Source organism: Hypanus sabinus, chromosome 11, assembly GCF_030144855.1.
Source record: "Hypanus sabinus isolate sHypSab1 chromosome 11, sHypSab1.hap1, whole genome shotgun sequence".
Taxonomy (NCBI): Eukaryota; Metazoa; Chordata; class Chondrichthyes; order Myliobatiformes; family Dasyatidae; genus Hypanus; species Hypanus sabinus.
Window position 1 is genome coordinate 48,384,080 of NC_082716.1, and position 17,713 is coordinate 48,401,792.

Sequence of the window (17,713 nt, forward strand, 5' to 3'; positions counted from 1 at the left end):
CAACAAAGCCATCAATTCCACCATCCAAATCACTGACATACAGTATAACATAAAAATAATCAGTCCCATCACAGACCCCTGTGGAACACCACTCGTCACCAGCAACCAGCCAGAAAAGGATCCCTTTATTCCCAATCCTTGCCTCCTGCCAATCAGCCACTGCTTTATCAATGCTCGAATCTTTCCTCTAATACCATGGGCTCGCAGCTTATTAAGCAGCCTCGTGTGGCACCTTGTCAAAGACTTTCTGAAAATCAAAGTGCACAACATCAACCAATTCTCCTTTGTGTATCCTGCTCATTACTTCAAAGAATTCCATTAGATTTGTCAGGCAAGATTTTCCCTTGAGGAAAGCATGCTGACTATGGCCTATTTTATCATGTGCCTCCAAGTACCCTGAGACCTCATCCTTAATAATCGACTCCAACATTTTCCCAATCACTGAGGTCAGACTAACTGGTCTATAGTTTCCTTTCTTCGGCTCCTCTCCCTTCTTGAAGAGTGGAGTGACATTAGCAATTTTCCAGTCATCTGGAACCATCCCAGAATCTTGTGATTGTTGAAAGATCATTACAAATGCTTCCACAATCTCTTCAACTCTTAAATAATCCTGGGGAATACACCATCTGGTCCAGGTGATTTATCTACCTTCAGACCTTTCAGTTGTCCAAGAAGCTTCTCTTAAGTTACAGTAACTTCACACTCTTCATGCCCTCGACATCTGGAACTTCCGCCATACTGCAAGTGTCATCCACTGTGAAGACCAAGGCAAAATACTTATTCACTTTGTCCACCATTTTGATGTCCTCCTTTACGACCTCTCCAGCAGAATTTACCAACGATCTGATATCTACTCGCGCCTCTCTTTTACACTTTCTGTATCTGAAGAAACTTTTGGTATCTTCTTCAATATTAATGACTAGCTTTAATATTTATAGCTGCGTCGACATTTTGGGACCAGGTTGAGTCCTCAGAGATACTGACACCTAGGAACTTGAAATTGCTCACTCTCTCCACTTCTGATCCCTCTGAGGATTGGTTTGTATTTCCTCATCTTGCCCTTTCTGAAGTCCACAATCAGCTCTTCAGTGTGACTGTCATTGAGTGCAAGGTTGTTTGCTGTGGAACCACTCAACTAGCTGATATATCTTGCCCTCTCATCGCCATCTGAGATTCTGCCAACTATGGATGTATCATCAGCAAATTTATAGGTGGCACTTGAACTATGCCTAGCCACAGTCATGGGTGTAAAGAGAGTAGAGCAGTGGGCTGAGCACACACCCCTGGGGTATGTCGGTGTTGATTGTCAGTGAGATGGAGATGTTACTTCCAAACTGCACAATTGAGGTCAGCCTGGTGCTAAACCTGCTGTGTGACACTTGCTAAAATGTAGTGTCACCTGCACTCTGTTGCTTTTTTTCCATGAGGGGCTAAACTCTCACAGGTGGGTCCTCCTTTCCTCTCCTCAACACCATTGCCAACCATCCGCCTGCTGCAGCTCCCTCCTGAGTTTATGTGTTGATGCCACCTCCTCCGCCTCACTATTGCTGCTGATGCGGATTTCATCACTGTACCATTGACAGTTGTCCCATCCTGCTAAAGCTTGTGCTTTGGAAATTCTCTCACCAATAGCTCCCTTCTTTCCACTGCTATCTTCTCTCCGAAGAGCCCTTCTGAAATTTTATCTTTGACCAAGCTTGTATCCATATTTCTTTTATGTACTGTACATAGGATGTTAAAATTTGCTATACTACCATGAAACATGAAGCATAAGTCCCGGTTGTTGAAATGTTTGTAGACTCCCAAGAGTGTAAATTTCACAGCCAGCCTCACTGACTCAGTGCGTGAGTCTGCTCAGCAAAACACCATAAGATATAAGACAGAATTAGGCCATTTGGCCAATCAAGCCTGCTCCGCCATTACATCATGGCTGATCCAATTTTCCTCTCAACACCAGTCTACTGCCTTCTCTCCATATCCCTTCATGCCCTGGCCAATCAAGTATCTGTCAACCTCTTTTAAATATACTTAAAGACTTGGTCTTCACAGCTGACTGTGGCAAAGAATTCCATAGGTACATGACTCTCTGGCTGAAGAAATTCCTCCTCATCTCCGTTTTAAAAGGACACCCTCTATTCTGACCTGCGTCTTCTGGTCTTAGACTATCCCACCAGATGAAACATCCTCTCCACATCCACTCTATCAAGATCTTTCACCATTCAGTAGGTCTCGATGAGGTCACCCCTCATTCTTCTGAATTCTAGTGAATACAAGACCAGAGCCATCATTCACTCTTAATATGATTTATTTTTGTGAATCTCCTTTGAACCCTCTCCAGTTTTAGCATATCCTTTCTAAGGGGGCAAAACTGCTCACAAAAACCAAATGAGGCCTCACCGATACGTGATAATGTCTCAACTTAACATCCTTGTTCTTATATTATAGACCTCTTGAAATGAATGCTAACATTGCATTTGCCTTAATTGCCACTGAGTCAACCTGCAAAATAACCTTTAGAGAATCCTGCACAAGAACTCCCAAGTCCCTTTGCACCTCAGTCTTTTTTTAATATTTTCTCTCCATTTAGAATATAGTCAACCCTTCCCATTTCCTCTACCAAAGTGAATGACCATACACTTCCTGACACTGTATTCCATCTGCCATTTCTTTGCCTAATTTTCCTAATCTGTCTAAATCCTTCTGTAGCCTCTCTACTTCCTCAAAGCTACCTATGCCTCCTATCTTCATATCGTCTGCAAACCTTTCAACAAAGTCGTCAATTCCGTCATCCAAATCTTTGACATATAAGGTAAAAAGAATCGGTCCCAATAGAGACCCCTGTTGGAATACCACTAGTCACTGGCAACCAGCCTGAAAAGGCTCCCTTTATTCCCACTCTTTTCCTCCTGCCAATGAGCCAGTTCTTTATCCATGTTAGAATCTTTCCTGTGATACCATGGGCTCATAGCTTGTTAAATAGCCTCATGTGGCACCTTGTCAAATATCTAGTGAAAATCCATGTACCACAATGTCAACCTATCCTCCTTTGTCTATTCTGCTTGTTATTTCTTAAAACAATTCCAATAGATTTGTCAGGCAAGATTTTCCATTGAGGAAACCATGCTGACTACACCCTATTTTATCCTGTGTCAACAAGTGCCCTGAGTCCTCACCCTTAATAATCAACTCCAGCATTTTCCCAACCGCAGAAGCCTACAGTTTCCTTTCGTCTGCCTCTCTTCCTTCTTGAAGAGTGGAGGGACATTTGTGATTTTCCAGTCTTCCAGAACCATTCCAGTATCTAGTGTTTCTTGAACCTGGTGTTGGGAAGAGAAGGCATGTAGAAAGACTGTATTCCCACCAGGCAGAAGATGGTGCAGCAGGTGGTATTCATCTGAACTTGTATTTATGAATGAGCATTTGAGACACAAGTTCAGGCATTTATAATCTGGGGAGCAGCTGTATTAAATAAGTCAATTTTCACATATTTTTGATAAGCATTAATGGTGAAAACTGAGCAAAAATTACAGGTCTTAAATTCTGTTAATGATGTAAAGTAAAATTATCCCTAATTAACATATTTTTATTATATTGTTAGTTCCTTGTACTCCAGCACCTAACATCACCTGCAGCAATCGTAGTGGCATTGTGAGCACTTTCAGTGGAAAGGAAATAGGTTTCTATAAGCCTATTCCATGTCGTAATGTGTAAGTATTTCAGATTTTTTTTTATTGTGTCATGCAGTTAAAATAAGATATTTCTTCACTACATATTAAAACATTGGTTTTAAAGCATCAAAAGCTTTGTGTTGATGTACAACCTAGTAATTCTACAGCTATATTGTAAAATAGTTTTGTCAGATAATTATGGAGGAATGTTCAAGTTTGCAATATTTATTTTGATTTGTATGAGAGAAAAATGAATTTGTAGGCTAAATGGCTTGCTACTGTGCTGTCGTTCAATGAATTATTTTTAAACGCTGAGAAACTTGACAAGTAGTTAGGTTCTACTAGGGATCAGTTTCAGAATGATCATTCAGTTTTTGAACAAGAAAGAGATGAGACCACAGATGCTGGAACATGGAGCACAAAATAAACTACTGAAGGAATTCAGCAGATCATTCAGCACCAATAGGGAGTTGGGGAGTAGGAGTTGTTGACTGTCAGTTCAAAAACCTGCATCAGGACTTAGAGAAGAGGGTGAAGATAAATGGTATGAAGAAGAGTGAGCGAGGGATCATACACACCATTATCTGATAGCTGGACTGGGGAGGGGGGCGAAAGTTGATGGGTAGTACTAGTTGAGAGGGAGGAGGTGGCAGAGTTAGAAGATGGAGGGAGTGTGACAAGTCAAAGCAGATAAAGAAAAAGCACATGGAACAAGCTGGCAGGAAGGGAGATTGGAGGTGGAGACAGGCTAGAGAGTGATAAATGGGGATACACGCTACAAGTGTACATTTGAATACCAATATTTAGGAACAGAACACTGTTTCATTTGTATATCTATAGTTTGTGGTAAAGACTGCAGTCAAATACATTACATCCAAAGTCATTTAGAACTCCATGGCTAAAATCACATTTCGTATATATTGTGAAATTCTAGAAGAAAAAGGAAGCACTCAAATGCTGAAGCCTGTGTGAAGAGAGTGCAGATGTTGACCACTGGTGTCAGTGTTTCAGCATTTGATTAAGTTGGAGAATTGGTGAATCTTGGCAATCAGGAAGTATGAAATCAGGTTACACCTATTGGTCCATCCATCTTGTTAAAATCTATGATGTCTCTGCATCATTTTAATATGTTCCCCACCTTACCTCAAGGCATAAAGCATGCAAAGAAGGACAAAAATATGCAAACAAGAGGAAATCTGTAGATGCTGGAAATTCAAGCAACACACACAAAAAATGCTGGTGGAATGCGGCAGGCCAGGCAGCATCTATAGGGAGAAGCACTGGCGACATTTTGGGCCGAGACGAAGGGTGTTGGCCCGAAATGTTTACAGCGCTTCTCCTTATACATGCTGCCTGGCCTGCTGCGTTTCACCAGCATTTTTTGTGAGTGTTTCTCAAAAATATGAATTTTTTAAAATTATTATCTTGGAATCAGTGGCCCTTAGTATTTTGTCCTGGTTCTTGTCTGGCACAAGCAGTAGCTTGCCCAGAGGTCCACTTTTAGCAAGTTTATCCTTTCAAAGCAGAATAGTGTCTTCCTCAATCTGCGTAATTGAAACAATTTGTTAGTTGCCTTTGTAGATGAATATATATAATATGTTTTTAATTTGTATGTGAAATATGGGAATTGTTGGCAAAACCAAATTTAAATTCCTTTGGTGACAAGCCTATTTTGGAGAATACTTAAGATTCAATCATAGTGAATACTTAAGATATGCTGTTGCATGTGTGCCAGAATGAGTAAACGTGGTTTTCCTTCTCCAAAGAAAATTAGTTAACCATCTGGGTTTTTATATGGTCCCACTGTTTCATGTTCTCATTACAGATTTGTAATTCCAGGTTTATTTAACTAACTTAATTTAAATTTTCCAGCAACCTGGATAAGATTCATACTCATTCTTGGACTTTCAACTTGGGTCTCCATGGTACAAGTCAGTAATTCACCGCTATACTGTTGAATACATCATTGATGTGAGAAAGGTTAATCTGGAATAACTGCTTAAACTTAAATTGTGAGGAAGACAGTAACTGATGAGAATTACTATGTTATCATTTAGAAAGCCATCAATACTGGAATTTTGGACAGAATAGCTAAGTGTGGAATTGTATTTGATGGATAAAATAATATCAGTTTTAAAAAGTTTGCTGACTCAAAGATACCTTGAAGTCTCAGGTAGAATACATCACTTGCTATATTTTAGGAGTTTGCTTAAAGCCACCTTAGAAGATGGTCAGCTTGATAACAAATCATACCTTTTGCCACTGATCGATACTTCCAAAACATGTGATCAGTATTATGTTGTTGTGCTTTACTGATTAGGAGATGGATGATGTTTGACTGAATTTATTTCGCTCTATGGAATACAACTGGAAAAATGTATGGAGGATTCCTCCTAGCATCTTGGCTAGGGCTAATTAAAGTATCCTGAAACTTAGAAACTCTGATTTATTGATAATAGAACAGTGAAAAGATGTATGGAATAACAAAAATAACTGTACCATGTTTAGATACGCTGGATGTACATGAGAAAATTGAAGCTAACTTGCTTCAAATTGAATGGTCTCTTTTAATTACTAAAATGGTGAAGTCTGAAATGAGTTATGAGCTGGTAAAAGCAGATCTAAGAGACATTTAAATAAGGCCTCAACTTTGGTCTGTTAACATTTTAACTTCTATTAAGATTGGTTAACATACTTAGAGCTCTAGCAAACAAGCATTAGACAAGCACTCAGGCTTCTAATTTTGCTAAATCAACCATGTGTTGTTTTTAATGATACCATCTATTTAACCATTACTAATTTCAATAGTTGCTATTGTCTTCAAATGTCTCCTTACAGACTTTGATTTTCCCTGAGCATTGACTCTTCAACACTGAACCTCAACCTAAATTCCTATAACAAGAATGGAAAAGATGTTAAAATACTGCTCAATCTGATGTGTTATAAAAGAGTTTTATGGTTAAAGTCCCTTAATGCACACTTGGATCCATGATAAGTGGTAATGGTATGGTGGTTGAAATTAGGAATCTAGTATTTGGAAATCTGAATGCAATCCACATCCTGATCAAGTTATAGTACCACTCACAAAACACTGGAGGAACTTAGCAGGCTAGGCAGCATCTATGGAAAAGAGTACCATCGACATTTCAGGCCGAGCAAAACATCGATTGTCCTCTTGTTCCATAGATGCTGCCTGGCCTGCTGAGTTCCTCCAGCATTTTGTGTGTGTGTTGCTTGGATTTCCAGTATCTGCATATTTTCTCTTGTAAGTTATAGCACTGTATCCTGGTGTTCTAATGCACTGTGATGTATTGTCACCTTTTTTTTAAACTGAAGGCCTATTTATATTAAAAATTAGGACATATGGAAAACTGTAAACAAGAGATATCTGCAGATGCTGGAAATCTGAGCAAGGCACACAAAATGCTGGAGGAACTCAGCAGGCCAGGCAGCATCTATTGGGGAAAATAGTGTACTTTTTCTGTATCTATTTCCCCATAGATGCTGCCATAGGGAGGACCATTTCTAGATTTTATTACTTGATATAAGGTTGTCAGTCAAGTCCAGTAATTTCTATTTTGTTATTTTTCTTTAAGGACTGGTTATTCTTATAAGGTGGCAGTGGCTCTTTCCTTATTTCTTGGATGGCTGGGAGCAGACAGATTCTACTTGGGGTATCCTGCTTTGGGTAAGGATCATCCATATTTTGAATAGTATAAATTGGTGCTGGGTTTTAATACATGAAATTGCTGTTACTGCTATGAACATTTAAACTTATCTATTTAAATGACAATGTGTTTACACAAACCAAGCAATCAATTCAATTGCACTACTTTTTTTCATTATATTTGCACTTTTGTAATGACATTTCTGGATATGATTGTTTAAAAATGTAGAAAACCTATAGCACAATACAGGCCCTTTGACCCACAAAGTTGTGCCGAATATGTCCCTACCTTAGAAATTACTGGGCTTACCTATAGCCCTCAATTTTACTAAGCTCCATGTACCTATCTAAAAGTCTCTTAAAAGACCCTATAGTATCCACCTCCACCACCGTTGCCAGTAGCCCATTCCACGCACTCACCACTGTCTGCGTTTTTTAAAAAAAAGCTTACCGCTGACATCTCCTCTGTACTTACTCCCCAGCACCTTAAACTTGTGTCCTCTTGTGGCAACCATTTCAGCCCTGGGGAAAAAGCCTCTGACTATCCACACAAACAGTGCCTTCATCATCTTATACACCTCTGTCAGGTCACCTCTCTTCCTCTGTCACTCCAAGGAGAAAAGGCAGAGTTCACTCAACCTCTTCTCATAGGCATGCTCCCCAATCCAGGCAACATCCTTTGTCAAAACAGATTATGCTTGGAAGAAATACTTGTTTTTATTAAATGATAAATTATTGCAATCTGAGGCCCTAAAGTACAATGTTTTTCATTACCATTATCATAAATAATACTTTAAAGTATTCAATTTGTATTAAAAGTCTGTTCAAGCACACCTTGTAAATAGTCTTGCATACAGTAGGCTTCCCAGTACCTGCAAATGCATAAATCTCCTTTGTCTATCTTGAGTTTGGTTGATTTAGTGTAATTATCATTTAATATCATTTCCATGTTAAAATCTTAATTAATAGAACCCTAGATCATTCAGTTCTTTTTGGTAATTGATTTGTATCTTGCTTCAGTCTAGTTTGGATATGGGTACAACTTGGATTGTGCAGCAATTCCTTATTTTCTATAGTACTGTGCAAAAGTCTGTGACACGTATGTATGGCTGAGGTGCCTTAGACTTTTGCACAGTATTGTATTTGTCATTATGGAGCAGAGAGCAAGTTTGTAAATTTGGTGGGAGTAAAGGATGTCAGGAATGGCGAGAGTGTAGTGCCCCAGGAAGGGTGTGGTGCAGGTGGCAGAGAAGGAGGTCCAGGGGTGGGATGGGTGCAGTCCTGAGACACTAGGCAAGTTCATTTGATTCTGAGCAATTGGTTTATTGAGGATGCCAGAATATTGCTCTGGTGCCTCCGGCTCCTTTTCCCAACCATGATTCCCATCTGCCTGCCCCCTTTGTCCCCTTCCCACTCTCAGTCCACAATAGAGACCCATATCAGAATCAGGTTTAGCATTACTCACATATGTCATAAAATTGTTTTGTGTGTGACACAGTACAGTGCAATACATTAAATTACTGCAGTATTGTGCATAAGTCATAGGTTCCCTAGGTGGGTGTGTGTAGGTGTGTGTGTGTGTGTGTTTTATATATATATATATATATATATATATATATATATATATATATATATAGTTATTTAAGATTTTTGCAAGTCCTGTATGTAAGAACTTGTATTGGAGAACAGACGCTCCTTTCATTTCCATTGTGCAAACATACTTCACTGTGCATTTGCGCAGATGGTAGTGTTATCTCTGGTCATTCATCTAAGTTCTAATGAGTACAGGCTCAGAGCCATCAAGTACTCATAGATTAACCCTTCTTATTGCTGGCATTATTCTCATATATCTCCAAGGACCCTCTCCTTTATCAGCATATTCCTTCTCAGTTATGGGACCCAGAATTGCTCACAATGCCCCAAATGTGGTCTGACCCAAGTTTCAGCATTCCATCCTTGCCTTTATATTCTAGTCCTCTCAAAATGAATGCTGATATTTCATTTGCCTTCCTTACTACTGACTGAATCTGCAAGTTAATCTTTAGAGAATCCTGCACTACGGTTCCCAAGTCCCTTTACATCTGTGATTTCTGTATTTGCTTCCAATTTAGAAAATATTTTGTCTTTATTACTTCTACCAAAGTGCATGACTGTACACTTCGCTGCACTGTGCTATATCTGCTACTCAGTCTTTTAGAGGAGATAGGGTATGTTTTATGGTTAACTCAGAATGTGCACAGACATGGCGGTTTTCTGTCTCAGTCCTGCTCAGACGACCTCAAACATCTAATGGTTAAATGTCGTCCATTTTATCTGCTGAGGGTCTTTTCTGCCACCATCCTGCTAGCGGTGTACATTCCCCCTTAGGCCAATGTCAGACAGTCTGTGGAGGAGCTGAGCACCATAATCAGCAAGCACGAAACAGCACACCCTGATACCTTCCCTAACATTGTGGGTGTTTCAGTCAGGCTGGTTTGAAGTCTCTGAACAACTACCACCAACACCTCACCTTTGAAACCAGAGGAGCCAATACACTTGATCACTGTTATACCACCACCAAGAACGCTTACCATGCCATACCCTACATATAGTTTGAAAAGTCCAATTAGTTTGAGTTGGTGTACTTCTCCCAACATGCTGGCAGTATCTAAAGACCACAGCACCAGAGGCGTGGATCAAGAAGGTAGAGGAGTGCTTACAGGACTGCTTTGAATTGGTGAAATGGACATTATTCAGGGATTCGTGTCCAAATTTGAAGGAATAAGTCACAGTTGTCACCAACGTCATTAAGACCTGTGTGGATGAGTGTGCCTTCGAGAACATACTGGACATAGGGCTACTGAACATACTGGGCTAGATCCCCCAGTAGACTACAAATCTCCTGGTTCATACATGGTTTTTGGTTTGGGTATGTCCAGTATGCTCTCGAAGAGCATTCAAGATCAATCATCCAGAACTATAAAGGAAGTCCAGGGTTGATGTACCAACGACTATTTTAAGGGCAGCAAAACAATCCTGCTTGAAGTTAGATACAGTACTTGGATGCACATCAGCTCTGGCAGTCTCTGCAAACCATTATTTTCAACAAGGTGAAAGCTAACATCATGAATCGCTGTGATGTTTCACTCACAGATGATCTCACTGCCTTTCATGCACACTTTGAAAGGGAGAATAAAACTACACCTGTGCAATTCCTGCAGCATCTGATGATGCTGTGATCTCTGTCTCAGAGACCTACGTCGGAACATCTTTCAAGGGGGTGAACCCTCGCAAGGTGTCAGGTCCTGATGGTGTACCTGGTAGGACATTGAAAAGCTGTGCCAATGAACTGGCAGAAGAGTTCAAAAACATCTTCAATCTATCTCTGCTACAGTTGGAGGTTCCACCTGCTTCAAAAGAGTGACAATCATACCAGTGCCCTAGATAAGCTGCCTCGATAACTGTTGCCCAGTTCCACTTGCACCTACTGTGATGAAGTGCTTTGAGAGATTGGTCTAGGCTAGAATCAATTCCTACCTGAGCAAGTTCCTGGACCCACTGTAATTTGCCTACTGCCACGTTATGTCTACAGCAGATGCAATCTCTCTCTCCACTTGGCCTTGGATCACCTCAGCAATAGCAGTATGGCATCAAGCTGCTGTTTATTGATTACAACTCAGCACTCAACACAGTCATGCCCTCAGTACTAACCAACAAGGTCCAAAACCTGAGGCTCTGTACTCTCTCTGCAACTGGGTAACACTGGTGCACCTCAAGGATACATGCTTAGCCCACTGCTGTACTCTCTCTACACTCATGACTGTGTGGTTAGGCACAACTCAAACGCCATCTATAAATTTACTGATGACGCAATTAGCAGAATTTCAGATGTTGACGAGGCATGCAGAAGTGAGATCGGGCAGCTGGTTGAGTGGTGTTGCAACAACAACCTTGCAGTCAACGTCAGTAAGACCAAGGAGTTGATTGTGGACTTCAGAACGGGGAAGTCAGGAATGCACACTCCACTCCTCATTGAGGGATCGGCAGTGAAAAGGTGAGCAGTCTCAAGTTTGTGGCTGTCAGCATCTCTGAAGATCTATTCTGGATCCAACATATTGATGGAATTACAAAGGCACAACAGTGGCTATAATTCATTAGGAATTTGAGGAGATTTGGTATGTCAGCCAACGTGCTTTGCAAATTTCTACTGAAGGTCCCCTTTATTGCCTCTTTGCCTTCTGTCAGTAAGCTGTCTTATATCTACTTTATATCTTTCCTATAACACCATGGCTCCTATCTTGTTTAGCAACCTTGTGTGTGACACCTTGTCAAAAGCTTTCTGTAAATCCAAGGTAACAGGTGAAAAGAAAATATTAAATCACATCGTCCTTTTTGCATAATCTAACACTTTAAAGCACAAATTTTTAAAATAAACTTTTTGAAAGTAACTTACTGTAAGTAATATTTGATATTAGATTTGGCAAACTTTAATGATTCTAATGACATAATTTATACTTTATTTGCTGCAAATGAGTTTTTAATGATATGCAAATCTATAATCACTGCTTAGAAATCTTTCTGCCCCAAGAAACTAATTTTATATGATTAAATTATAATTCTCTCAGATGATATAAAATGGTAATCAATTTAAAACAGAGCATTAAAAACTGCTGTTTTAAAAAAATTCAACAACCATAAGCCTTGGATGTTCCAGTACTTCGACTAACATTTTAATAAAATTATTAAAAATTTCTATTTCCTGATTTGCTATCTGAGAATTCCTCAAAGTGATTGGCTGTTCAGGCAGTTTAGTGATACCGTTCTCACTGCACTCCAAGGCTTCAATTGAACTGATGCTTTGTAGAAAACGATATCAAAAACTGGTAATTGGCAATACAGTTATGATCGCTGTTAAAGAAGATTGTGTGAGCTTATGCATTCTTTCCACTTGGTATATTAATTCCATAAAAGGAGGAATTAATAAATCTTTAAATTTTTTATAAAATTCAGGAGGAAAACCATCTTCTCCTGGGGATTTATTACTCTGAAGTGATCCTAAAGCTTCTTCAACCTCTTTTAATGTAAAGGGCCTATCTAATCCTTTCTGTTCTTCCAAATTTAATTTTGGAAGGGTTATTTGTGATAAAAATTTATCTCTCAGCAATCTTATTTTGTGATTCTGATTGATATAGTTCAGTATAAAATTTTTTAAAAGTTTCATTAATTTCTAAAGGTTTATAAGTAACCTTATTTACATTTATTGTTTTAGAAGCCTGTTCTGTTTTCAACTGCCAAGCAAGAATTTTATGTGATCTTTCACCTAATTCATAATATTTCTGTTTAGTTCTCATAATTACTTTTTCTGTACGATATGTCTGGAGTGTATTATATTGTTTTTTTTTATTAACAAGTTGTCTTCATTTTTCTTCTGTCATATATCTTTGAGATTCTTTTTCTAACTTTATGATATCTTTTTCCAATTGATCTATTTCTGCCATGTATTCCTTCTTAATTTTAGATGTATAACTTATAATCTGACCCCTTAAATATGCTTTCATCGCTTCCCATAATTCAATTTTATCCTCAACTAAATGTGAATTTGTATCCAAAAAAAATTGTATCTGTTTTTTCATAAAATCACAAAAATCTTGATGTTTTAATAAAATTGAATTAAATCTCCATCTATAAATTGATTTCTCCTTATCCATCATTATCATTGTCATTATCAAGGGGGAATGATCTGACAGTATTCTTGCTTTATATTCCACACTTTTCACTCTATCTTGAATATTTTTTGATAATTAAAAAAAAATCAATCCTTGAGTAAGTTTTATGTCTATTTGAATAAAATGAATTATCTCTTTCTCTTGGATTAATTTTCCTCCATATATCAATCAGGTTTAAATCTTTCATTAATGATAAAGTTAGTTTTATTACTTTTGATTTTGTAGCAATTTTAGTTGACCTATCCAAAACTGGATCTAAACAAAAATTAAAATCTCTACCTATTAATATTTTATCATGTGTATCAGCCAAGTTAAAAAAAAACTTCTTGTATGAATTTTGCATCATTTTCATTTGGTGCATAAATGTTCCTAGAAGTCCATAATTCTGAAAAAATTTGACAATGTATAATCACTTATCTCCCCCAGAATCAATTATTACATTTTGTATTTTAATTGGTAAAGATTAACCAAAATTGCAACTCCTCTCGATTTTGAATTAAATGAAGCTGCAATGACATTTCCAACCCAATCTCTCTTTAATTTCTTATGTTCTGTTTCTGTTAAATATGCTTCTTGTAAAAAAGCTATATCTCCTTTCATTTTCTTAATATATGTTAAAACTCTTTTTCTTTTCACAGGTCCATTAATTCCATTAACATTAAAACTTAAAAAATTAAGTAAATTAATCATTCATAATACCTTGGGAACTCTTTAAAATTCAACATTTTGCTATGAGTTTCTCTCCAACCATCCAGGCAAAAAAGAAGAAAATAGAAGAAAGATAACTAATATATAACAAAAAAAAAACAAAGTACCCCCCCACTAATGTTGCGAATAAAAAGAACACAACATTACCCCCCCCCCCCATTTTACGGGTCATCGCAAACCCCATGATTGTACACGTGAAACTCGATCAGGAGCTCTTCCAGCTCCCCCGCAAAAAAAAAGAAAATATATTAGTGAAGAAAAAAAAATAATTAATGTCTCTACTCCCAATTAATACTCCTCAACTACTTTTTTATATAAATGTCCATCAAGCCCAACCTTGTTTCAGTCTTCATCATTATTCCATTTCATTTCTATAATTCTTTAGTTCTTCGTGGACATCAGATAATTCTTGTACAAATTCCTCTGCTTTCCGGTAGTCAATGAAAAATCTTTCTTTGTTTTCCAGGAAAATTATCAATTTTGCTGGATGGCTCAATAAAAATTTATAGCCCTTTTCCCATAAAGATTTTTTCACTGGATTAAATTCCTTCCACCTCTTCAGAAGATCTTAGCTTATGTCTGGATTAAAAAAAACTCTTTTCCCTCCTATTATCAATAGCCTATTTCTCTTTTTAGCACCTTGAATAGCTGCCTTCAAGATCATTTCTTTATCTTGGTACCTTAAACATTTTATCAAAATTGATCTTGGATTTTGATCTTGTTGAGGTCTTGGTCTTTCAATTTTAATTACTTGGCTTCCTTCTTTCATTTCTAACATTTTCGGAATCTATTTAATCCATTGTATAAAAGATTTTCCTAACTCATATTTTTCCAATACCTTAAATAAAAAATCCCATTCCAATCTATCAAATGCTTTTTCTGCATCCAAAGCAACTGCCATACTCATTTCCTCTCTTTTTTGTGCCAAATGAATTATACTAAGTAACCGGGTTGTATTATCCATTGATTGTCTGTTTTTAATAAAATCTGTTTGATCCATATGTATTAATTTTGGTAAATATTTAGATATTCTATTAGATAAAATTTTTGCTATTATTTTATAATCTGTATTCAACAAAGAAATAGGCCTATATGATGTTGATTTTAAAGGATCTCTACCTTTTTTTGGCAATACAGTTATGATTGCTGTTAAAAAAGGTTTATTGATTTATTAACAAATCAACTTAGATTTATTGCATCTTTTTTTGATGAAGAAAAACCGGCATGGTTGAGAATAGAATTAGATAAGATAGGAGAAAATATACCAGAAGATTTTATATATAAATGGGAATCCAAATGGATACAGGAAAAAAAAATCTCCTATATTAAGACACTTGATTGATTTATGGAATAAAGTAAATATGGGCGATGAGATAAAGAAATCTTTATTAGCAAAAATAACTTTAATTCAAAATAGGCTTATTCCTTTTACAATGGATAATAAACTTTTATATAATTGGTTCCAAAAGGGGATTAAATATAAAGGTGATTGTTTTGAAGGAGGTATATTGATGTCCTTTGATCAATCAAAAAAAAAACATAAAACATCAAATAACACTCTTCTGTTATTTTCAATTAAAGGCTTATTTACGAGAAAAGCTGGGTCAAACAATGTTGATGCCAAAATCTAGTGAAATAGAAATATTAATTCGAAAAGGAAAAATTTTAAAAATTACATCTTGTATGTATAATTTGATTCAAAAACAGACAATTAAATCAGGAATTCATAAATCAAGACAAAAATGGGAATTTGATTTGAATGTTAAAATTGATGGAAAAAACTGGTCAAGATTATGTTCTGATAATATGAGAAATACAATAAATGTTCGACTTAGGTTAATACAATATAACTTTTTACATCAATTATATATAACATCACAGAAAATAAATAGATTAAATTCAAATATGTCTGACCAGTGTTTTCGATGTAATCAAGAAATTGGTAATTTTTTACATTCTACTTGGTCTTGTTTTAAAATTCAACCATTTTGGATAAATCAAAGACTTTTATTGGAACAAATTACTGGAGTACAACTCCCACATTGTCCAGTATTATTTTTATTAGGAGACATTGAACGGACAATACCGAAACTTAAATTGAATAAGTATCAGAAAAAATTTATAAAAATTGCATTGGCAGTAGCCAAAAAAGTTATCGCAGTTACTTGGAAATCTGATTTATATTTAACTATGGATCGTTGGAATAATGAAATACATAGTTGTATTCCACTTGAAAAAATTACATACAATCTAAGAAATGAATATGATATACCCATACCTACAAAAGATAGGATTAAATACATAGGTCCTTTGAAGATAAAATTATAAAGTAATTGGGGAAAGTAAAAATAAATATTAAAATTATTTTGAACTCCATGGGGCATGTGGGGATCCTCCGATATCCAGGCAATCTTTCTCTTTTTTTTCTTTCTTTAGATAAGGGTTAAAAATTTAATAAGTAAATAAATATTTAAAAAAAAACAAAAACTGGTAATTGGTTAGGAGGTAGGTGATAGAGAAGGCAAAATAGTGTTTCTTCTTTGGTGCCATCTAACAAGCGTTTTGGCAATATAAGAGAGTCGCATAGCTGATGACCTGAAATCCAGAGTGGGATGGATTGATTGCACACATTGGCAAGGATGCACTTATCTGAGGATAACATCAAGGAACCTCAGTGGAAAACTCTCTACAGGCCAGAAAAGAACTTAGCATAAAGGAAGATAATTAAGATTATTGGGAGCTTATTTTTCTCAGTTCTAGAATGTTGTTGTTTTCCAGGGCAGTATATTAAGCTGGCCATCTTCATTTTCAACAGTGACTTCTCCTTAATTGTGAAGTTGGTATTGGGATGCTCTTTACGTAAAGCTCAACTTAATTTGCAGCATCTCAGCTAATAAATCAGCCCATGATTATATGTTGATCTGGTGACAAGCAAGCATAAGCTGTTGAATAGTAAACAATAGTCACAACTCCTGAAGTATTGACTGACTGGAGGAGAGAGTTAGCTGCCACCCCTGGCATTTCATGACTGAGTTCACAATATTCAATGTATTGGAGATTGCTTTTGCCTGGAAATTGAAATTGAACAACAGAAATACTGTAGCTACAAAAACAAATAGGTTTAGGGGTCCGTTTCTGTGCTGTACGACTTGGATGAAAAGTTGGATGTTTGACGTGTTAGAAACCATTCCCCCGCCTGTAATACTTAAACCAGGTGTGAAATGGAATACCTTCCATTTGCCTGAATGAGTGCAGATTCAGTGAACTTGATGGTAATCAACATATAGACAGGTTGACTGGCAGTCCCTTCACCATTCTCTTTTGCCTCTACTGTTGACTGACTTTGATTACAATGTTTGCATTGCAGCTCAGCGTCTCATAAACCCAGAAACCCTATCATGTTAATTCCTCCTGGAAAACAGTCTTGATTTGGAAGTGGATTGCTTTCTTTCATCAATACATCTCTTTTCTGAAGCCCTTTATCTACAAAAACACTGCTTGTGTACTTTCTCTGAGTGGGCATAGAGGTTAGTAAAAAGAGCAGCTAACCCAGAGCCCGGGCTAATAGTGGTAGGTGGTAAATACTGGTCTTCTGTGCAATGAGGCCTACAAGTAACATTTTTATGAATGTCATGTTTGCATGCGAGGTTAATTTAATAGATACGTGTGGATGTTTGTGGGGAGCTATAGAGGGTGAAAGGCAGATTTTTAAAAAAGTGGCTAAAACAGTGACAGATGGTATGCAATGTAAGTAAATGTGAGGTCATAATTTTTAAATACCAAGAAGACAAATCTGTATGTTTGGCAGCATTCCAGGAGCAGTGGACAAGTAATGTTATTTTAGTGCATAAATTAATTAAGTCTAGAACTTAAGTGTAAACAATCACGAGGGCTAATGGTCAATTGACTTTTTTCCCTTCAAGGCTTTTATTCAGAAGTGCAGGAATTGTGTTTTGGTAATATAA

The 17,713-nt window shown here is 37.0% G+C and overlaps 1 protein-coding gene across 2 annotated transcripts in view; it reads left to right on the forward strand.

The window, feature by feature from the left end:
• tm2d1 (TM2 domain containing 1) overlaps positions 1-17,713 on the forward strand; it is a 61,303-nt gene that overhangs the window by 3,388 nt on the left and 40,202 nt on the right. For both annotated transcript variants that reach the window (XR_009514753.1, XM_059984290.1), the window contains exons 3-4: positions 3,599-3,707; positions 7,265-7,356. Coding sequence is in view for 1 of the 2 variants with exons in the window: in XM_059984290.1 (XP_059840273.1) it covers positions 3,599-3,707; positions 7,265-7,356 (201 nt within the window). In the remaining variant the exon portion in view is untranslated. The remainder of the gene's footprint in view (positions 1-3,598; positions 3,708-7,264; positions 7,357-17,713) is intronic.